The following is a 24,787-nucleotide window of genomic DNA, read 5'->3' on the forward strand; positions in this document are numbered from 1 at the left end:
AATCAGGAAAGCACATGAAACAAAAAAAAAATTTCTCAGAATCCTAACATTCAGAGATGTCTACTATAACAATTTTGGCCTATTCCTTTCACTTTTTTCCTACATATTCACCTACAAAAATGGAATCATAAAGATTACAAAATCTAGTTTGCACTCACTCAGCCTTTCTCACTTGGTGAACATCCTTCCATATCATTAATCTAGATCCCTATTTGCCTTTGGAGTGGCACCTCAGGTCTCCTTTAGTGTAGGCTCTCTTCATCGGCCTGTGCCTCACAAAGCACAAGAAACAGGCAATCACCCCAATTTCCCTATAGACAATAGAAGACTCCAACTTCTCCACCATAATCTGCTTGGAGAACTCATCTTGGTACAAAAACACTGCCTGATGAGCATTACAATTCCCTCTGTACTATGGAAGTACACACCTCCCCAACCTAGCTAGCCATCAAATAGGTGTTATGGTTCACATAAAAATATACTTTTCCTTTCCCCACTTTCTATGTTCCTCAACTGTGAACACAATAGTCATGATACCAGAAGTGATTAATAAGAGCAGGATAGATAAACTTGTGCAACTGAATGAATAAGACAAATGATTTTTTCAAATAAATGGCAATATACAAAAGAAAATATCTAATCAGGATCTATGGTCAGTTAAGATCTCCTGTGTCTCTTATACTGACCAGAAGTGGTAAACTGATGTGATTTTTCAATAAAAGTCACAAATGATTTCCTGAGTGTAGTGTCCTGATATACAACTAGCCATTTGTTACTGTGAACACCACCACCTAGTGCATTTTCTCTGTATTGTAACTTTGTTCTGGGACAATGTATCAAAGGTATAACAAAGACATGAATATAAAATGCCTTTATCCAAATCAATAGAAAGAAAATAACAACAGCAACCAAAAAACAATGTTCTAGGCTATCCTAATGGCAACATGTGGCACTTACTTCGAACATTCTTCCAAGGCTTGGCAGAGTGTCTGTTGAAATGTGCATACTTCTTCAAAGTTTCCCAGTAAGGATGTGAACTCCACAGTACTCAGACTGAAAACAATATATGTAGCTTCAGTGAATAGAATTTAAGGATGACTCTAGTTATCTATCTCTAGTCTGGCTAGTTAGTTTGCTAACATCTGCCAAATAGCATGAGGGCAGGAATCTCTATATTTCAACATTTGCTTTTCAAGTTACACCAACTCTGTGGTCTTAAGCAACTTTCTTAGGCTTCCTTTTTCTGCAATAAGAATAATGATCTGAAGAAAATGAGAGAGTTATAAGGAACATTTAGGTATTTGATAAAGCAATGACTAAATGAATAACAAGTGCTCAATATCTAATTATTTAAATACATAAAATACATCATAGTTAGAAATCAGTGTAAAAACTTTTGATTATCTTCCTCTAGAGGAACTAGGAACATAACTGATTTATAATATAATGCACAGGGAAAATAGCAAATTCCAGTTTCTCCTAAACTCAAGTGCTCATAAATCAACTAAAGGAAATTTTTAAGAAAGGAAGTAGGAAGGAAAATAATGCTGATTTTTTGGGGGAGTGGGGGCAGTGGTGGTGATGGAATGGAATCAAATAAAGGCAAACTGAACAATTTTATCCAGGGCCTCTGTACTAAGAATGTTCTCAGCCGTTCTTCCCCTACCAAACAGCAAGTGATAATAACAAGAGCTGACACTCATATAACTCCTACACTGATATAAGTGTTTTACAAATAGTTCATTTTAACCCAACAACAACTCTGTGAGCTATCCCCATTTTGAAGATGAGGAAAACAAGGAACACAGAGGTTAAGAAAATAACTTGAAGTCACAAAGCCAGTGAATGGCAAAGCCAGGATTTGAACTGAAACTGCCTGACGCCACAGCTTACTTTTGGGAAGAAAATTTTTCTGAAGTTTTGCTTAAAAGGTCAGTGTCTGCCACATGTTCTTTCTCCTTATATAATAAACCTAGGGGAGTAATTTCAAGAGAGTAACTTTTGCTGACCAGTAAAGAAAGGGAATACCCAAACAAACGTTACCAGTAACCCCTAGAGTTTAAAAAGCCCCAACCTCATTTGCTATAGTGTCCTCCTGAACCGCAAGCTGGAAAGCCCCTATTTTGGGTGTCAAAAGTGAAACTTTCAGACAGCCTGAAGGTTCCCTGTCTGTTCCTTTCTTACAGCAGCAAGAACCTGACTCAGTGGCTAACTTGGCCCCTTCAGGATGAGATGGTAAACAGTCTGGGCTGCTCAAATCACTTGAGACCTACGAGACAGCCAGAACTAACTAAAATATACTATAATTGCATTCTCAATTTATGTAGGAACCATGGAGGTCTGACTCAGGTCTCTCACCTCCTCTGCCCTGGGTCTTTTCCATTCCTTTTCTCTTACTGTTTTTTTGGATTTCCAATCAGTCACTCCTCCATTTGAAATCTTACCATCTCCCTTCCTAGGTTTACTATTTTCATTTCCCGCTCCTCCTCCTCTGCCTTCACCTCCAGAAAGCAGAAGACACATTTCACCCAGTGGCAGGAGACTCAATGGATCCATCCAGTCTGGCCACTTACAGGTGTTAACCTCTTTGGGCTTTTGTTTTCTTATGTATCCAATGAGGATAGTAATTTTTTCCAGAGCACTAGATCCGATAATTTATTGAGGTCCCATACAGCTCAAGAACTATGATTCACAGAACACTTCAGATTTCAAATAATAATAACAAAAAAAATTTTGTTGTTGATCATGTTTAAACTTTTACCACACAGGAATATGAAATCCTTTTGTACCAAGGTAACATTCCCATAGTTCCATTAAAATAACCGAGTGAGAAATTTAGCAAGACATTATGCCTACCAAACATAATTTGGAAAAAGAAGAGAAATAGTGAAGTATATCAAACACATTTAAGCCTCAAATCAATAGTTAAGGCAACTATCTAGCGAAAGTAAACTTTATATGATGTAAAAGGGTAGGCTTTTGTCCTCTCTTATATGGGACAACTGCTAAACTTTCTATTTGACTTATGGATCATAATCTATACTGAAATTTAATCAATTAAAGTAAGAGTACACACAAATGCAGTTAGCCACTATTTGTTATTTGTTATTGTGCCTGTAAGCATGAAAAATGAATGGCCATTATTTTTCACTCATGAAAATTAAAGTTTTCAACTCAGGCCTCAGGCAATCACTTCAGATTTCTAAGACCAGAATATGTTTGAACACTTTGTAAGAAAAAAAAATTTAGCATCTTTTAATCATTCACGTTTGCCTGGGTAAAATGCTGCCTTTAATTGTTCTTCTGAACATTGGCAAAATGTCACACTCTTTTCTATACTCTCAGAGGATGGGAAAAAGGTTCTGTTCTAGCAAGCAAATGTCAGAGTGACACAAGAACTTCCAGTTTATATGCTTTCTGAATAAAAACACCAGGGAGTCCTTTTTCTGGAAGGAGAATTCAGATACATTGCTTTAAAAATGCACAAGATAAAAATTGAACAGAGACAAATGCAGATCTGCTCATCCCTTCCATAGCCAGAATAGAAAGAAAGCCAAGCTCTCCAAAAGAAACATCTTGCATAATTTCTGTTTCTCTGATCATGTTCTTGGCAACCCGTGATCCGTGGAAATTCTTCTACAGGGCAAAATCAATTATTCGGTGACATAAGAGTAATGATTCCATATGCCGGTATTATCTTGCTTTATTTATTTAATATGGCTTACTTGTTATTAGACTGCAGGGGCCTTAAGTAAGTAGCAAGGAGAGACTGAAGTTCTTTAGCATACTCTTTTTCAGTGTCCAAGATGTTCTGTAACACCTATGGAGAAACAAAAATCAAGGTATAGTGATTGTTAGGACAGTCCAAGGTAAAATATAGTTTTAGATCCAGGAGGCTTCTGAAGTTTCTTTTTTTCCTTTCAACCAAATTATGAGAAGAAAAGAATCCCATTTACTTAGGCTAGTGTGTAAGTAAGGAGTGCAAAATCCAAATGCACTTTATTTCAATCTAGCAAACTACTTTAAAAATGCCATGACAACTGGTTGTCACTGCATTGCTCATACAAACACAATTTTTCAGTTATCCACTAACTGGAGGTGTCTTGCCAGTTACTCAGTATTGTTCAAAATGCTTTCATGTGTTTTAAATCATTTTATCCTCAGGAAAAATTGCAGTTAGTTAACAGTTTATCATTATTTCCATTTTATGGATGAGAAAATTGAGACCTATGACCTTACAACTTAGAGTGACAGGATAATTTAAGGAAAATGGTGATGTCAAAATCACACAAGATTTTTTCAAGTTATGTTTTTGATGAGACCTTTAAGGAACAAAATCTGAGAACACAAAATAAATGCTTAAGCAAAGTTAAAAATGGGTCTTTTAATAAAGGTAGAAGGTGCAAGTATGAATGATTCAAAGAAAAAAGGAGGCTGAAATGTGGGTAATTTAACAAGGGAAATGATATTTATCAGAATTATTAATGATAACAGAATTAAAATCCCCATAGGCAAAATAGCCAATATATGAATCCAAAGTTTCTCTTCCTCCGCCAATCCTATCTAAGAGTCACATGCCATTTCCCAGCCTCTTCTGGAAGCAGTTACAGACTTCATTCCAAGCTCCTAGAGGTAACCAAGTTAACATTTTGGTATATTTTTTTCACATCTTCCAATTCATTCAACAAAAATTTACTGAACGCCTACTCTGTGACAAATGCTTTGCTACCCAAAGGGAGTTTCCACTTTAGATACAGAGGGAGGCATTAAACAGGGGATTACAAAGCAGTGTGATGCATTCTTAGCTAGGAGAAGCTCATTAACATTTATCTCCTGAATGCCTGCCAATATTATACTCACAAGACAATGCATGATGATCTACTTTTGAAGGGTGGAGCAGCCAAAACAAGTAGCTGTGGGCTTTCTGGGAAACAACTGGACTAGGAGGTGGTGGTACTGGCTCTGCTACCGACTGACAGTTCACATCTCTTTTAAGGCATCACTTGCCTCATCTCAAATTGTGACATTACCACCTACCTCAGGGACCATTGTGAAGAAGGGGTGAAACACTGTACAGGTTGGTATTGTGTAAGTGGGAAAGAGTCCCACCTATGCAAGGGCTTTAAAAAAAGGTTTCTTAATTGCAGCATTATTGACCTGCTGGACAGGATTATTTGTCATGGTAGTGGGGAGGTGGCTATTCCGTGCATTGTAGAATGTTTAGCAGCATCCTTGGCTTCTACTCAGTAGATGTCAGAGGTGCTCCTCTCCGGTTATGACTACCAAAAATATCTCCAAATGGTGCCTAGAGGATAATATCATTCCTAATTGAGAACCACTAGTTTAGAAGGACACGGGACACTAGATGGCTTCAAAAGTCACTCATGTCTATTTTCAGTTTCTCTATTTCTCAGAAACTACTCTCTAAAAGTGTAAATTCAGGGTCCTGGAGATGCTGATGCTCTCCAAAATTAATTCAGTGATGGAATAGGAACATTACCCCACTATAGGAAGTCCAATCACAACAGGGAATTAGAAAATATTTTGAGATGAATGGAGATGAAAACACAACATACAAAAACTAATGGGATGTAGCTAAAGCCATGCTTAGAAAAAAATATAGCTGTAAATGTCTATATTAAAAAAGAAGAAAGAGCTCAATTAAGAACCTAACTTTTCACCTTAAGAAACCAGAAAAAGAAGTACAGACTAAACCCAAGGCAAGCAGAAGAAAGGAAATAATAAAGATTGGAACAGAAGTTAATGAAATAAAAATAGAAAAACAATAGAAAATTCAACAAAACCGGAAGTTCATTCTTCAAAAAAAATCAATAAATTGACAAACTTTTAATTAGATGGACCAAGAAAAAAAAGAGCACATTCAAATTTCTAAAATAAGGAGTGAAATAGAGGACATCACTACTGACATTACAAAAATAAAGAGGAATATAAAGTAATACCAAGAACAATTGTATGCCAACAAATTAGATGAACTGGACAAATTATAATAGCTGATTCACAAAGAAATAGAAAATCTGAATAGAAATGTAGTAGTCAAAAAAATTTCCCACAAGTTAAAGCCCAGGACAAGATGGCTACACTGGTTGATTCTACCAAAAGTTTAAAGAATTAACACCAATCCTTCACAAATTCTTCCAAAAAATAGAACATGAGGGAACACTTTTGAACTCATTCTAGGAAACCAGTATTATCCTGATATTAAAACCAAACAAAAACAGCACAAGAAAAGACAATTACAGGCCAATATTCCTTATATTATAAATATAAATGCAAAAAAATCTTCAACTAAATGCTAGCAAATCATATCCAGCATCATATATAGAAAGGATTATATACCATGAGAGTGTGGGATTTATCCCAGTAATGCTAGGATGATTCACCTTAAGAAAATCAATCAATCCATCACTTTAATAGAACAAAAGAAAAAACACCACACAATTATCTCAATAGACTCATAAAAAGCACTTAATAGGTGGTAGATACCTGAAACTATCAAACTACAACCCAGAACCCATGAATCTTGAAGACAATTGTATAGAAATGTAGCTTATGAGGGGTGACAATATGATTGGGAAAGCCATATGTACCACACTCCCCTTTGTCCAGTGTATGGATGGATGAGTAGAAAAATGGAGGAAGGAAACAAACAGACAAAGGTACCCAGTGTTCTTTTTTACTTTAATTGCTCTTTTTCACTTTAATTATTATTCTTGTTATTTTTGTGTGTGTGGTAATGAAGGTGTCAGGGATTGATTTTGGTGATGAATGTACAACTATGTAATGGTACTGTGAACAATCGAATGTACGATTTGTTTTGTATGACTGCATGGTATGTGAATATATCTCAATAAAATGAATATAAAAATAAAAAAAAATGTTGTAAGGCTTACAAAGACAAAATAGCAAAATGGTAGAAGAAAGTATGCTTTAAATATAAATGGGATATCCATATCCAAAAGAATGAAGGAGGGCTCCTATCTCACACATCATACAAATATTAAATCGAAATGGATCAAACACATAAACATTAGTGCTAAGACAATAAGAATTTTAGAAGAAAATGTACAGAAATATCTTAAAGATCTTGTAATATGAGGTGGTTTCCTAGACCTTATCAAAACATACGCAATCAAATAAGAAATAGATAAATGTGGTCTCCTCAAAACTGAACACATTTGCACATTAAAGGACTTTTTCAGAAAAGTAAAAAGGCAACCTAGGCAATGGGAGACAATATTTGGAAACCACATATCAGATAAGGGTTTAATATCCTGAATATATAAAGAGATACTACAACTCAACAACAGAAATACAAGCAACCTAATTTAAAAATGGACAAAAGAAATGGACAGTCACCTTTCTGAAGAGGAAATACAAATGGCTCAAAAACATATAAAAAGATGCTCAACTTCAATGGCTATTAGGAAAATGCGAATCAAAACCACAATGAGATACCATCTCACACCTACTAGAATGGCCATTATCAGAAAAAAATGAAAACTACAAGTGCTGGAGAGGATATTGAGAAAGAGGCACACTTAGTCACTGTTGGTGGGAATATAGTATGGTGCAGCAACTCAGGAAGGCAGTGTGGCTCTTCCTCAGGAAGAAAGTATAGAATTGCCATATGTCCAGTAATTCCATTATTAGATATATACTCAAAGGAACTGAAAGCTTAGACACAGACATTTGCAAACTGATGTTTATAGCAGCATTATTCATGATTGCCAAAGGATGGAAACAGCCCGAATGTCCATCAGTGGACCAGTGGATAAACAGACTGTGGTATATACACATGATGGAATCTTACACAGCTGTAACACAAAACAAAGTCACAGAACATCAAACAATACAGATGAAACTTGAGGATGTTATGTCAAACGAAGTTAGCCAGAAATGAAAGGACAAATACTGTATGGTCTCACTAATATGAACTAATATTTATGAGCAAATTTAAGAAGTTAAATCTGAGAACACAGGTTATCAGGAGATGGAGGGTAGAGATCAGACATTAGACATCGAAAGATTATCGAATATTCAACAGGATTGATTGAATAGATCCAGAAATAGATAGAACAATACTCTGTGATAGCAACACAATGTCGTAAGTACACTGAACAAAGATGTCTGTGAGTAAAGCTGAAAAGGAGGGCTAGGGTCGTGTATGGCACCAGAAGGAAAGATAGACAATAAAGACTGGGACTGTGTAACTTGTGAAACATGGAGTGGTCAATGATTGTGACTACATGTACAAATACAAAAGTGTTTTTACATGTGGGAGAGCAAATGAATGTCAGTCAACCTTGCAAGGTGTTGAAAAAGGTATGGTATGGGGAAAATATAATCAATGCAAACTGGAGCCTATGGCTAACAGTGACATTGTAATAAGCTTCCTTTAAATGTAACAAAGGCCATATAAGAAAGCTAAACATCTTTGGGAGGGGGATAAAAAGGAGGGGATGGTAGTGGTGGTGTTGTCTGACATTATTATTGTATTCTATTTATTGTATTGTATTTTTATCTTTTTAATTTTTTTAAATTTTTTGGAGTACTGAATATGTTCAAGTGCTGATTTTGGTGATGAATGCACAACTATATGATGATACTGTGAACAATTTATTGTACACTGTGGATGATTTTACGGTATGTGAATATATCTCTATAAAATTGCAGGGAAAAACATAAAACAGAGGGATACAAGTGCTGGAGAAAACATGGAGAGAGGGATGTACCTATGTACTGTAGGTGGAGAAGTTGAATGGTTTAGCCTATCTGGAGGACAGTGTGGTGGTTCCACAATAGCTATGTATGTTGGTGCCATAAGGTCCTGCAACCTCATAATGGGGTATATACTTGGAATATCTGAGAGCAGGGAAATGAATGGTCATTTGCACAGTGGTGTTTATAGCAGCAGATTGATTTGCAATGGATTGAGGTTGTCTAAGGGCACTTCGATGATGAACAGAAGGGCAAACTGTGTTGAATACATACAATGGAATATTGATTGGCTGCAAGAAGGAATGAAGTTGTGAGGCATCCAAAGAGGTGAATGAATCTTGGGGACACTGGAGTTTATGGAGGCAACGTGCATGATTTGCAATGGATGGAGGTGGCTTAAGAGTACATTGACTGATGAAGAGAATGGTGAATTGTGGTCTTTGCATACAATAGAATACTGAGCAGCTGCAAGAAGGAATGAAGCTGTGAGACATGCAAATAGGTGAATGGATACTGAGGACAGCATTTTGAGTGATGTATGTCAGAAACGAAAAGACAAACATTATAACGCATCACTAATATGGAATAACCATGATGTGTAAACTCTGAGAATTGAATCTTAGAGCACAGCTTATCAGGGGAATACTTATTGTAATGGTCCCTAAATTGTAAGCTCTTACAGCAGTAACATCTATTCCTGAGTTGTAATAGTTTTCTTCAAATTCTGAGATGCTGAGCTCTATGTGTATAACCTGGTTGGTCTCTGAACTTTGAGTATCCGTGTGACACCTGAAACTCAGTATTACTTCATACAGCAACTGTTTAAAAAGCTGGAAAAGAGTTCAGACTTCAGTTAGAGATATGAATGAAGTGGAACTGGTTAGGCCTAAGGCAAATCAGGCCAAAGGGTAAAGGATGATATTAACTGTGTTTTAAAAACTTCAATTTCTGTGTGAAACCAAGGGAAGAGATGTTTATTTGGTGCAGGATCTATATTTTCTGTAGCACACTAAATATTTTAACTTTTATGGTCAGTTTATTCAAGCACCATAATTACATGGAAATTTGAATAGGAAGTGAGATCTGGTAGATATGTACAGGTTAGTGAAAAATTTTGTTACATCCCAAAGTAATTTGGGCAGAGAAAAAATATATATATTTGCAGGACTGCCCTGAGGAACTGGGGAAAAATTTAGAAATCTTGGACTTTCCCACCTGGGTTATTACTGATATTTTCATAAATATCGAGGACCAAAAATTTATTAGGCTACACCCTCAATCTTGGGTCTTGTCATTATGAGGCTTGTTACTTCAAGGAGAGGCTAAGCCTACTTATAATTGTGTCTAAGTGTCTCCCCCAGAGAACCTCTTTGTTGCTCACATGTGGTCCCTCTCTCCCTCTAAGCCCACATGGCAGGTGAACTCACTGCCCTTGCCCCTACGTGGGACATGACACCCAGGAGTTTAATCTCCCTGGCAATGTGGGACATGAATCCTTGTGATGAGCCTGAACCTGCACCACAGGATTGAGAAAATCTACTTGACCAAAAGGGTGAAGTGAGCAGAAATAAAATAAAGTTTCAGTGGCTGAGAGATTTCAGATGGATTTAAGAGGTCACTCTGGAGGGCATTCTTATGCACCATATAGATATTCCTTTTTAGTTTTTACCATATTGGAATTGCTAGAAGGAAATACCTGAAGCTGTTGAACAGCAACCCAGTATCCTTGATCCTTGAAGTCAATTTCATAACCATGTAGTTTACATGGTGTGACTGTGTGATTGGGAAAAACTTTTGGCTCATATTCCCTTTATCCAGTATATGGACAGATGAGTAGAAAAATTGGGACAAAAACTAAATGAACAATAGGGTGGGATGGGGGGATGGAATGCTTTGCTTGTTCATATTTACTTTTTTTCTTATTTTTATTCTTTTTGGAGTAAGGAAAATGTTCAAAACTTGATTGGGGTGATGAATGAACAAATATATCATGGTACTGTGAACAGTTGGTTTTACACTGTGGATGATTTTATATCTCAATAAAACTGAATTAAAAAATAAAAAAAAGCACTTAATAGACTCCAACCCTCTTTCATGATAAAAACATTAAAAAAATCAGGAACAGATGAGAATTCCTCACCTGATAATGGGCATCTATGCAAAAAGACACAGCTAACATCATACTCAATGGTGAAAGACTGAATGCTTTCCCCCTAAGACAGGAATGAGGCAAAAATGTCTGGTCTTGCCATTTCTATTCCACATTGTAGTAGAGGTTCTAGCCAGGGTAATTGGGCAAGAAAAAGAAATAAAAGCCATCCAGATTGGAAAGAAATAATTAAAGCTATCTCTAATTGTAGATGACAGGGTATTATACATAGAAAATCCTAAGGAATCCACTAAAAATAATTACAAATAATAAAGTAATTCAGCAAGGTTGCAGGATACAATATTAATATGACCAAACTAATAGCATTTCTATACCCTAGTAATCTACAATCCAAAAATGAAATGGATAAAAATATTCCATTTACAATAGTATAAAAAGAATAAAATACTTAGAAATAAGTTTACCAGAGGAAGTGCAAGACTTGTACACCAAAAACTGTAAAACATCATTGAAAGAAACTGAAGAAGATCTAAGTAAATAAAAAGGTATCTCATTTTCACATACTGGATGATGTAATATTGTTAATATGGCAATATCCCAAAATGATCTACAAATTCAATGCAATCTTTGTCAAAATTCCAAATGCCTTTTTTGCAGAAATGGACAAACTGATCCTAAAATTCATATGGAAATGAAAGGGACCCAGAACAATCTTGAAAAAGAAGAACAAAGTTGGAAAACTCACACTTCCTAATTTCAAAACTATACAAATCTACACTAATCAAGATGGTATAGTACTGGCATAATGATTGACATATAGATCAATGTACTGAATTTGAGAGCCCAAAAATTAACCCATATATCTAAGGTCAATTAATTTTTGGCAAAGGTGTCAAGGGGAGAGAATAGTCTTTTCAACAAATGGTGCTGGGACAACTGGATATCCATAGGCAAAAGATGAATTTGTACCTCACAGCAAATACAAAAGTTAATTCAAAATGGATCAAAGACATAAACATAAGAGTTAAAACTATAAAACTTTTAGGAGAAAACATTGGGGTAAATCTTTGTGACCTTGGATCAGACGATGGTTTCTCAGATTAACACTGAAAGCACAAGCAACAAAAGAAAAAGAAGATAAATTGGAATTCATCAAAATTAAAAATGCTTGTGCATCAAAAAACATCAAAAAAGTCAAAAGCCAGTCCACAAAATGTGAAAAAAATTTTGCAAATCATATATCGATAAGGACCTAGCACCCAGAATATATAAGGAACTCTTATAACTCAACAATAAGAATAACCAATTTAAAATGGACAATGGATTTGAATAGACATTTCTTCAAAGAAGTTATATAAATGGCCAATAAGAATATGAAAAGATGTTCAACAACATTGACCATTAGGGAAATGAAAATCAAAACCATGAAATACAAACTTACAAACACTAGCATGGCTATAATAATAGTAAAACAGACAACAACAAGTGTTGGAAATGATGTGAAGAAACTGAACTCTCATACATTGCTGGTGGGAATATAAAATGGCTCAGCCACTTTGGAAAACAGTGTGCCTTTCCTCAAAAAGTTAAACACAGAGTTACCATATGATCCAGAAATTCCACTCCTAGCTATATACCCAAGAGAAATGAAAACATATGCCCAAGAAAAAACTTGTATGCAAACATTCACAGTGGCATTATTAATTGTAGCCATAAAGTAGAAACAACTCAAGTGTCCATCAGTTGATGAATGGATAAACAAAATGTGGTACAGCCACTCAATGAGATACTACTCAGCCATAAAAAGGAAGGAAGTATTACTATGTGCTATAAGATGGATGGATCCCAAAAACCTTATGCTAAGTAAAAAAAGCCAGGCACAAAAGTTCACATGTTGTATGATCCATGTATTTGAAATGTCCAGAATAGGCAAAATCCATGGAGAAAGAAAATAGATTATTGGTTACCAGGGGCTGGAGGGAGAAGGGAATGGGGCAAGTACAATGTTTCCTACTGGAGTGATGATAACATTGTAAAATTAGAGAGCAGTGATGATTGCACAGCTCTGTGAATATACTAAAAACCAATTAATTGTGCACTTTAAAATGGTGAATTTTATGTTGTATGAATTGCATCTCAATAAAGTTATATTAAAAAAAGAAAATCTAAGCATAAATTTCTCACATATTAATAGAAATCCTATGGGTTCTTTTTTTTTTATCTGACTCCAAGTCCTCATCCAATGTAGAGCACCCCCAAAGTCAAGTTAGTCCATTGTTATAACTCTCTGCGTAGCTGGACTATATATTCACTGCAGTACCTTAAGTAATCACTTATCCTCACACTCAGCATTAACAATCAATTTTTTTATTCTTGGAAATGGAAAGAACTGCACTAGAATTCAACAGCACCATATTTTATTTAAGTACCAAGAAGGAGGGAGGATTCATATGCAGATAGCTTTATTAAAATATTTACTTCATTGTTCATATATGTAGGAGAGGATGAAACCATCCCTTTGTGTTAGCGCTTTTCTGTAAAAACTGTGTCAGGTATCAAACCATCCCATGTCCTCACTTTCCCTTCAAGCACTATTGTCTATAACTGCCACACGACCCAAATTATAATGTCTGTTGAAAAAAAGAAAAACAATATCAAAAACCAAACCAGAGTCTTTGCTTGAAGAGAATTTTCAAATTAGAAAAATTGCAGATATTATTTTCATCATAAATGTGATTTTTAAATCAATTAAACCTTACTTTAATTCCATGTTTGACATAATTCAACCTTCCCCTCCCCATTGAAATAGCTTTATTATTTCAACTTTCTTAATAATTCTATCATCTGGGGCCTTTTATAATGAAATTGGTAAGATTTTGCAAGAAAGGTACCAAGTGTCCTTCTCCAGTAGGCTTATTTGCTAGTTGACACAACAGACTTTCTTGGGGTGCCTTCTCTGCTGGAACTATTGGTGTGTGTGCCGGTTTGAATGTATTATGTCCCCCAGAAAAAGCCATATTCTTTGATGCAATCTTGTGGGGCAGACATAATAGTGGGGATTAAGTTGGAACGTTTGAATTAGGTTGTTTGCATGGAGATGCACCCCACCCAACTGTGGAGGATAACTGATGGGATATTTCTGTGGAGGCATGGCCCCACCCATTCGGGGTGGGCCTTGATCAGTGGAGCCATATAAATGAGCTGGCTCAAGGAGAGGAAAGGGAGTGCAGCTGTGAGTGACGTTTTGAAGAAGAGCAAGCTTGCTAGAGAGGAACGTCCTGGGAGAAAGCCATTTTGAAACCAGAACTTTGGAGCAGACGCCAGCCACGTGCCTTCCCAGCTAACAGAGGTTTTCTGGACGCCATTGGCCATCCTCCAGTGAAGGTACCTGATTACTGATGTGTTACCTTGGACACTTTATGGCCTTAAGACTGTAACTGTATAGCCAAATAAACCCCCTTTTTATAAAAGCCAGTCCATCTCTGGTGTTTTGCATTCTGCAGCATTAGCAGACTAAAACAGATTTTGGTACCAGAGAAGTGGGGTGTTTTTGCTGCTGAGTTTGCAAATACCAAACATGTTGGAACGGCTTTTTAAATGGATAAGGGGAAGATTCTGGAAGAATTGGGACGAGCTTGATAGAAAAGGCCAAAACTGCTTTAAAAAGACTGTTTGTGGAAATATGGACTCTAAAGATACTTCTGATGAGGCCTTGAACAGAAATGATGAATATGTTGTTGTAAACTGGAAGAAAGACGATCCTTGTTTTAAAGTGGCAGAGAATTTGGCAAAATTGAGTCCTGGTGTCATATGGAAGGAAGAATCTGGAAGCAACAACCTGGAATACTTGGCTGAGGAGATCTCCAGACTACATGTGGAGGATGTATCCTGGCTTCTCCTTGCAGCTTATAGTAAAATGCGAGCAGAGAGAGATAAACTTAGAACTGAACTCTTGGGTTCAAAGAAACCAGAAGCCGATGGCTTGGAAAATTACGGGCTTCCAGGGGGTGGAATCCCAGAAGCTACAGCCCAACGTGAGGATGTAACCAAACATGGAACCCAGCCACCATTTCAGTACAAGCCAAGATTGGAGATGGAATTATCCAGAAAGGATTTGTGGAAACTCCTGTTGTCTGATGGCTTTGACCCCTGCATGCTTCATGCGAAGCCAACAGAATTTTTGCAAGATCTTTACAGACAGAGCCGCTGCCAGTTGGGACTGGAGGAGAGAGACAAGGAACAAACTGAAGGAAAAGTTTCTTCAAAGACAGAGCCATGGAGGTTGAGGTCTGGAGTCAGGAGGTCTCAGGCTGGGAGAGCGGAGCAGCCCACATGCATGGAAAGGGTGAGTTTGCCGCGGAGGTCAAGGGCGGGCATTCCACCTCGATGCTCTGGAAGAGTTTTGCCACCTCAGGTCCCAAAGAGGGTGGAGCACATTCCCAGGGAATTGGGGAGAGCCTGGCTGCCACCACACTGTTCGGAAGGGGTTGAGCGTGTGCCCCGGAGATGGAAGGGAATCCGGGAGCTGCCCCGATGTTTGAGGAGGGTGGGGCTGAGAAGGTGGTCTCCCCAATGTGTGGGTATGTTGGAGCACTCACCTAAGCATTTGGAGAGGAAAGGGCTGCCGAAAAGTCTCTTAGGAAGGGTTAGGCTCCTGCTCTCTCAAGCCCCAAGGATGCAACGTTGTTCTGTAAATGACTCTCAGACTTTGAAATCTAATGGAGTTTGTCCTGCAGGTTTTAAGAACTGTTTTGGTCCTGTTAACCCTGTTTTCCTTACTGTTTCTCCTTACGGCAATGGAAATGTTTATCCTATGAATGTCCCTCCTTTGTATATTGGAAGCATATAACTTGTTCTAAGTCCACAGATCCAAGCTAAAGGAAAAGTATGCCTTAGGACTGACCACGCCTATATTTGATTTTGATGGGATTTTGTACTTAACTTTTGTTACTGAAATGGTTTAAGTTTTTGTGATATTGTGATGAAATGAATGTATTTTGTATTTGGAAAGAATATGTTTTTCTGGGGTCTAGGGGGTGGAATGTGCCAGTTTGAATGTATTATGTCCCCCAGAAAAAGCCATATTCTTTGATGCAATCTTGTGGGGCAGACATAATAGTGGGGATTAAGTTGGAACGTTTGAATTAGGTTGTTTGCATGGAGATGCGCCCCACCCAACTGTGGAGGATAACTGATGGGATATTTCTGTGGAGGCATGGCCCCACCCATTCGGGGTGGGCCTTGATCAGTGGAGCCATATAAATGAGCTGGCTCAAGGAGAGGAAAAGGAGTGCAGCTGTGAGTGACATTTTGAAGAAGAGCAAGCTTGCTAGAGAGGAATGTCCTGGGAGAAAGCCATTTTGAAACCAGAACTTTGGAGCAGACGCCAGCCATGTGCCTTCCCAGCTAACAGAGGTTTTCCGGACGCCATTGGCCATCCTCCAGTGAAGGTACCCGATTACTGATGTGTTACCTTGGACACTTTATGGCCTTAAGACTGTAACTGTATAGCCAAATAAACCCCCTTTTTATAAAAGCCAGTCCATCTCTGGTGTTTTGCATTCTGCAGCATTAGCAGACTAAAACAGTGTGGGACAGACAGAGGCCAAAGATGAAGTAGGCAGGCAAACATTTCCTTCTGCCTTTGAGTGAGTTCCAGAGAGCTAAACAGAAGTGTACATTAAACTCATATCATTGCAAGTTTTGCAGGTGGCAGAATGCTGACTTTACAAAACTGAAATGACAAAGGTGACTAATAAGTCTTTTTCATTTAATTATGCAAAAAATCTGCTAAATGTTAGAGATCTGCTCTTGCTGTGTTTTGATTAGCAGAAATGCTCATCAGAGTGGATGCTTGGGATTCTTTCCCAAATTCACTTGGACTTTTATTGCTTCCCTCAATCTCAAAAGACCAACTGAAGAACTTCTGAGACTGGTTCTTTATTTTTCAGGCCACAGGGCATCTAATGCTGAAAGGACAAGAAGGGAAACATACAGAGAAGGCTATGTGTTCCCAAACAGAAGGCCTCAGTGGTGAGTCAGAAGGCAAGGAGTTTGGCAGGCCAACCGTCTTCAGAGTAGTACAATTTGAGAAGAAATCCATTCAAACTTACTAAAATAGACTGCATCCAGATGCTGCCTTTGCCTCCCTGACCCTGTCTTCACAAGGACAACTGGGCATCCTTTTGCTCAACTAAACTCTGCCTAGATTCAGAAAAAGCAGATGGTGAGAGACCATAAAAAAAGAGGTGGAGGCCTTTTGTACTGCCATCCTGGGCTATTGATTTTCCTGTAAAATAAATATTTCCTACATTTCCTGGAAAGGTTTAGAGTGAGTTCATTTTTATAACTATGTTTTCCAAAGGGAAAGAGTCAAGTAAGTGTGAAGAAATTATTGTAAGAGGCTAAACCCCATAAATAAAGGCTGGAAATAGGAATATGTCCAATGATAAAGGAAGATTATAGTGGCTTCAGGAAACCTTAAATCAAAGAAAAAATATCACATTACAGGAATTCTGAGATAATCATGATGCTTGTAAAAATAAGTTAAGGTTGGTAAATTCCTTTGAGACTGAAAAAGGGAATGTATTTCTGTATCTATGTATATTTGACTTATATGCCAGGAGAGCTGCCTGTAAACATTCAAACTGAGTGATTGATTTCACACCCTCAAGTCCTTGGCTTTCACAAAACAAACTGCACTATCCCCCAGTATTGACAGATAGACTCAGTTAATTCACAAAATCCTGCCACACACTTTACCTCTAGCCCTCAGATATAAGAGATGTATGCATGAGTAAAACAGAAAGTGGGTGGGTAAAAGAGAAAAGGGGATATAGAAAAGAGAATATATAGACAGATGCATAAGGTAGTTTAGGTTAATGGATGAAAGGGGGTGGGTGGGCAATACAGAGTAGAGAAAACTCAGAGTGGGAGTGAGTAGAGAGATGGGTTAGAGAGAAAATGGGGTTAAGCTGAAGGTGGTTGGCTACAACAAGGATTACAGGATGCTTCCTGGGATTTTTATGTGATTTAGCATGCCATAGCCTCCCTCTCACCTTCCCTATTGCATATAGGTTCTGTAAGACCCTTCTAAAGTCATTACCATAAGTTACTATAAAGCAGAAGAAAGTTAGAATAAAATAAATAATACGGATCTCTACTGATTATATTTTCCTATTTGGATGTGAAGAAATATCATCTCTCACTCTACGGATAGATGCTTGTCCCCAGAGGATTTCAATATCAGGATTACTGAGAATCGGTCATATTTGTGGCAGCACAAAAGACGGCTTTATTGCAGTGTGCTGAAATGGTTGCAATGCAACAAATATATATATCCATCTTCCAAGGGGCATTTTAATGGAGGAAGAAAAGAATGCAGACTACTCTATGACCTGCAGGGACTAATTGCAGGCATGGTCATTCTTGCACAGGTGAATTTGTCACGTAATTCCCCCTGACTGAATTCCCTTTCAGCGCTTCTCTGCTTATCTAATCCCTTCACTTCCTCCAATACACACCTTGAATCTTATCACCTCTATTCAACTTTTCCCTTTATTCATTCTCAAACTCGAGTTTGATGAGCATCAAAATCAGCTGTGTGTGGCAGAAGGTGGGGTGGAGGGAAGGGAATGCAAGAGTGGGAGGGAGGGAGTTATTTAGATGCTATTTCCTTGGACCCATGCCTGGAGATTCTGATTTAGCAGGTAGGTGTGAGCCCAGATATCTGCAATCTTAACAAGCTCCCCAGGTGCTTTTGATGCCAGGGATCCCCCAACCACATTTTGAGAAACTCATCTTAGGATTTTTTGCAAGTTTACATTATTTTCTGCCATTATTTACATGATTTTCTGTGGCTTATGCTACTATGTCTGTTCTGCCTTCCCAATGAGTCCATGGGTTCCAAGAGGGCAAGAGCTAAGTGCTACATGCAAATTAAGACTGACAACAAAGCTGCAGAGGTATCTTTTTCTGTTCTTTTAAAAATTGTTCCTGGTACATAATGTCAATTTACAATGGGAAAAGAAAATCAGTGAACAAAAGATTATTAGAAATTAATGAAATGATTTTTTTTCTGTGGTGAGAGAGGTTCAGCAAATGGCAGAGAATTTTGAGGACAACAAATAAGTCAAGGTTCAAGGTCAGCAAAATCCTACTTTGGGCTGCCAGGTCCCTAAAGAATGCTGAATTCCCATCCAAATCAACAGGTCAGGAGTTACCAAGCCTCAGTTACACCTATGAGCATGTCTCATGGCATATGCAGGCAGGTCTGAGTTGGGTGCCCAAAGCCACCTTGGTCATATTGGAGAAGTTAATATTTCAAAACTGATGTGCTGTCAAGATTGCATCAAGGCCTGAATGGGGCTTAAGTGAGCAAACAACTTGGAAACTTGAAAAGGGGGAGAGAATGTGTATAACCTTGCAAGTTCCAAGAGGTCTCTATCCTGCCCAAGTTTATAGCACCAAAGTAAAGGGAGCCCTTGGACTAGCAAAGACTCGCTGAATGGAAGAATATAAGAGCAGGTCTGGCCAGAGATAGGCAGAACAGGGGTGTGAGAATAGAAAAATCTCCATGAAGAAGAAATAATGAAGAATATATATAGTTCCTGTTTTTATTTTTAAATAAAGTATACATGTACATATGTGTGTATGTATTTGAGACAGTTACATGTATATCATACATACATATAGAACTGCCTCAGTGAATTCTTGGCATGAGATTCCCCAACAGGTTAATAGTGATTATCTCTGAATGGTGAGATTACAGATGACAAAGGTAATATTTATTTTATTCTATATACGTTTTCTATACTGCTTGATTTTTGTGATAAAATATATTATAAATTCATACAGATACTTCTCATTCAAATTCAGAGCTGGGGTGTTTTAACTTAATCTCTTCTCTCTTACATCTTTATCTGCTTTCTCCCAAACTGAGTACCCCTGTTCTCAAAGACACCAAGTATAATAGAATATCATGTCACAACTAGTTTGCTTTGTCTCACAAAATACTCACAGTAGTCTCAGAATAACATATACAACCTAATCATAATATCTAATATGATTACAATGTAATATAAGTACAATAAAAATTAGAAACAATTAAATTTTTAGCAGATTTTTTTATATTGTACTTGAGATATATCCTTGTAGAGGTATACAAATTACCAAGTTGAAGTCAAGCAGAAATAGTTTTTCTCTGGGTAGTTATAAACCCAACTGGATGCAGAAGTTCACTTGTTCATGTAAGTAACAACACTGAAATATATATCTGAATGTGATTAAAAGGGGGAAATATTAGGTTGTATACATAGTAATAGAATACAAATTAAAAAAAAAAATCCATGGAAATGCACAATACAAATATTGAGCCCTAAGTTAAACCATGGACTCTAGTTAATAATACAATTATAAGAATGGGCTTTCATCAGTTGTAACAAATGTATCATACTAACACAGGGTGTTAAAAATAGGGCAGTATATGGGAATCCTGTATTTTATGCATGATTGTTCTGTAAACCCACAACTTGTTAATAAAAAAAATTTTCACTTGTTTGATTTTTGTTATTTTAGGGATTTTTCTGTTTATCATTTATATGGTTTTAAAGTCAAATCTACAAATCAGGGTATATTCAAAGAAATCTATCTTCTGTCACTGTCACTTCCAATAAATTTCTCCCCTCCTCTTATAAGTAACTATATTAAAAACGTATGGTTTATACTCCCTTTATGTATACAAAACGTATAGACATGCGTATTGCCTGATTTTTAAAAACAATTATTTTAGAATTACATATATAATTAGGAAAAAAGGATATTTCTGATTTTCTTTTAAATGGAATAAGAAAAAATTCATTGGCCTCACTACATGCCTTCCCATGTGACAGAGGAACCCCGAATGACATTGGCCTTTCCTCAGAGAAGGTATCTTCCTCTTGATGCCTTAATTTGGTCATTTTCAAGGCCTTAGAACTGTAAATTTATAACCTAATAAAACCCCATTGAAAAAGCCAAAAAAAAAAAAAATAAGTAAAAGAATGTCATTGGTACTCTTACAGATCTAGTGACAGAAAATGCCTACAATTAATCACTCTTTGAGGGAAGAAGAGTTGATATAAGTTCAGATGGAGACACCTTATACATGGGTGAATCTGATTTTCCAGGTCTCCATATTCTGTGGATAGGCTAGAAGTTTTTTTTATTGGTCTAAGACTTTCAACACAGTTTGGGCCAACTACCAAAAGGATGTTCAGGGTATCTTTTGGATTAATTGCCACTAAGAATTTGCCTAAATACTCTAAAATAAAGAAAGGTGAATTAAAATAAAAACAACAATAAACAACAACCAACCAAAATTCCTTCATGTCCATATCTAGTTATACCATGTCCAACTGGTCTCTATTCAGTAATTCAGCAGAATTCACCCTAAAGCTGCAAAGTTCCTTCACAGACCATCATGGGCTCCCCAAGACCTTCTATTTCCTTTATTAAATTTGAGGTTTGAGACAATGTTTATCAAAATTTAAAATACTTGTATCTTTTGACCTAGCAATTTAACTTCTAGGACTCCACCCTGCAGATTTTTCTGTACTTGGGCAAAGTTTTGTGTATAAGAATGTTCACTGCAGAATTGTTTATAATAGCAATGGACTAGAAACAACACAAATTTGTTCCAATAGGAGGTGGATAACACAAATTGCAGTACCTCCAGAGATTGTATATAGTGTATATAGGATTTACATAAGTTCCATAAAAATCACAGAGGTTGCCGTGCCTTGGATAATCCCAACACCATTTTAAACTGCCAGGATCAGCAAAGGCAGAGAGAGATCCAAAGCAGAGTGAGGGATGCTCTGGATCTACAGGGAGAAGAGGCTATGGTAACATTTTCCTCCATCATTTTGGGTCAACCTGGAACCTAAAAGAAGAGGTAAGGAATGGGGAGGAGAAGGGAGTCTAGCTCTGCTGTGTAATATATTTTAACCTCAGAAATGTAAGAGAAAAAATATTTACAAAATAGTCCCCTATGATTATTGTCCATGTTAGCTATGAAGTTCCTTCTTGACTTTTCATACCACCTACTGCTCATGTCATCATTATGAAGCAAATTCACTATAGGGTGAAATTCAATTTTTTTTAAACAAAACAGCATTCACATAATTGAATAAAGATGGTGAAAAACTTTTTATCCATACACAAAATGAAACCAGCATGCAGTACAAATGCACATAGAACACTGGGTAAAAATTGAAGCTTATTTCAGTAGAGGTAGGGGTGGGGGGAAATGAGGCTACCAGGCAGGGAAACTTTGAGGTAATGATCACTTGACCTTTTCATTAGTGACTGGGCCAAGTCTGGAAAGGAGACATGAAGAAAAGCAGAGAGTAGATTAAGGAGAATGATATGATTTCTTTTTTAAACAGGAACTTATTTTGAGTATTGCACAACCCCTATTTATAGCCAATATATTTTGACATGTTCAAGCCAGAGCGATTTCATTCCTCCCTTTGTGCCAAAGGGCAGGCTTCCTTTTGGGCTCTCCCCAAGAACAAATTTGAAAAATAGATTGATTCTAAAATAAAATCATAGAATGCAATCACTTAAAACTTATTGCATTACGGGAATCTGGTAAGGCTATGTCTAACTGCTGAATTTCACCATAATTCCTACATATTAACCAATTTTTCTTTCCCTATTGTTTCATGGGCTTTGCTCTGAATATTTGTGCTACCATTGAATTTTTCATTATGGTGAATGTAAAATTTCTAGACATCTGTAAAAGGCCTACAAATAGAAGTGCTCCATTGTAATGAGTATAACATTGGACCTTGCAATGCAACTTTATCCAGTTTTCCATTTGCGCCACCTCAAACACATCAGTGGTATGATGAACGAAAATGTTCCATATAGTGAGTCAAGAAAAATTTTGGTTCAGCATCTGAACACTCACCACAGTATAATAATTCTTGGTAAGCGGAGCAGTTTCAAATCCTTTGACAGCCTTGGGGGAGAGAGGTCTCTCTGTGAAAAAGACATTTAAATATTTTAATACTCAAGTCTAAAATGAATGTTTTGTAACACAACGTCAACTAACATCCTAAAAAGATTGCCAAGTGGAAGGATCAATAGAAACATACATTCCTAAACAAGTGAAACTACAACTTCACTAAATTATACAGAGTCCAATCTTCTTGTCCGGGACCTTTAATTTCTGATGCAGAGAATAAATCAAGGAGTTAAGAACTATCTAATACATGCCAGAGCCAGGGCAAGAATTTCATTCTCAGTTTGGGCTCCTTTCTTTACTCCAGTCTGCCTCTCCATTCAAGTTATTCAAAACAGATAAGCATAATAAAATGTACATTGGAACCTGCAACTTACTACACAAATATAATACAGTATAATAGTAACCATGCCTTTCATGAGACAGTCATCTACTGAGCCAGAAACAAAGTAATCAGAATCTTTGACTCACAGAAAACTGATGGAACATTCTTCTATCTTTCATGTATCATTTTAATATCATAACAATGTATTGTAAAATGTTTCCTTTCTTTTACAAAGTTAATCTTACCTATTAAACTCATGACTAACAGACATCCTAGGACATTATTTTCTTTTAAAGAATCACTTAATAAAAATATAAGACAGTCATGATGAATGTTTAATCATGTCACTACATAATATCTTTCCTACCCTCATTTTCTCCTTTGGTTCATTTTATTTGAATTTTATCTTGCTATAGTATATGCTGCTTGAAACCCATTCATGATGAAGTATAAATAAACAAGTAACACATTGATCAAACCTTGATTTTTCTTTTCTAAAAATATTTTCTAATTATAAATCTATTACATTTCTTATCCATTAAAAAAGCAAAATATAGGAGAAAAGAAAAACCTGCCAATATTCCACTATCCATAGCTAACCATCATCCAGAGTAACATTTTGAAGTGTCTTCCCATTCTTTTTTATGTATCTATTTAGGCATACACACACACATACACACACACACACAGGGCCTTTCCTTACAGCTTTGTAATTCTCCTATCACATTATTTTATGAATATTTCCTGTTTAAGATTGAATTTTAATTGTTATTGTATTAATAATATCCTATATATTTTTGACACTTAATAATTTTTATTTATTTGATCTTTATAGTATCCTGTCAGGCAGAGATGATCTTCTCATTCTGCAGATAAGATCACAGAGGAACAAAGAGGTAAATTCACTTGCTTAAGTGTATGAAGCTAGGAAACGGAAAACCCAAGCTTCAAACCCAGGTGTATCTTGACAAAAGCCTATGTTTCTGACCCATAGAATACTCAGAGATTAAGGCTATTAAAGGACTTGTACAATGGCATGAACAGAGGTTGCTATTGGAGATCTGTGAGGGCATTAGTCTGATCAGAAAAGACCTCACAGGCAGGCAGTACTTAATCGGACTCTGGATGATGGATAGAACTCAAACAGGCAGAAGACTAGAGAGCTTCCTAGGCAGGGAGGATTTCAGAAAAACAACTACAGAAAAGGCAATGTCCAAGGCAGTTCTTTTTCTGCTACTGTGAGTTGTCCAGCTGAGTCAGGCTGGGAAGAATGGAAATAAGGCAAAAGACAGCAATGAAGGCCAATTCAGTCACTCACCAGTACTGACAAGTGGGTTGTGGCCAGTGTCTGGAAGCTTTATGCTACTTCAAGATCCATCTGGTGTATTCACAAGGCTTTACTGGGAAAACTGGAGGAATGTAGAGCCACCCTACCTAGTACTTGAGATTGTAAGTGGCAGAGCCAGGACTTGAACCCACATCTTATGCTGCCAAGCCTTGTGCTCTTTCCAATATTCCATGGTGCTGCATTCTTAGACTATTCCAAATGGGCAGTTACCAAATTCTTTTAGATATTTGGGGGGAGTTGTCTGCAATGTAGTTATAG

General features: G+C 37.0%; 1 protein-coding gene across 3 annotated transcripts in view; it reads right to left on the reverse strand.

The window, feature by feature from the left end:
- ARHGEF6 (Rac/Cdc42 guanine nucleotide exchange factor 6) overlaps nucleotides 1–24,787 on the reverse strand; it is a 135,566-nt gene that overhangs the window by 43,087 nt on the left and 67,692 nt on the right. For all 3 annotated transcript variants that reach the window (XM_037821148.1, XM_037821150.1, XM_037821149.1), the window contains 3 exons: nucleotides 22,803–22,873; nucleotides 3,726–3,820; nucleotides 958–1,053 (listed from right to left, as the gene is read on the reverse strand). In XM_037821148.1, the coding sequence (XP_037677076.1) occupies nucleotides 958–1,053; nucleotides 3,726–3,820; nucleotides 22,803–22,873 (262 nt within the window). The remainder of the gene's footprint in view (nucleotides 1–957; nucleotides 1,054–3,725; nucleotides 3,821–22,802; nucleotides 22,874–24,787) is intronic.

This window comes from Choloepus didactylus, chromosome X (genome assembly GCF_015220235.1).
Source record: "Choloepus didactylus isolate mChoDid1 chromosome X, mChoDid1.pri, whole genome shotgun sequence".
Taxonomy (NCBI): domain Eukaryota; kingdom Metazoa; phylum Chordata; class Mammalia; order Pilosa; family Megalonychidae; genus Choloepus; species Choloepus didactylus.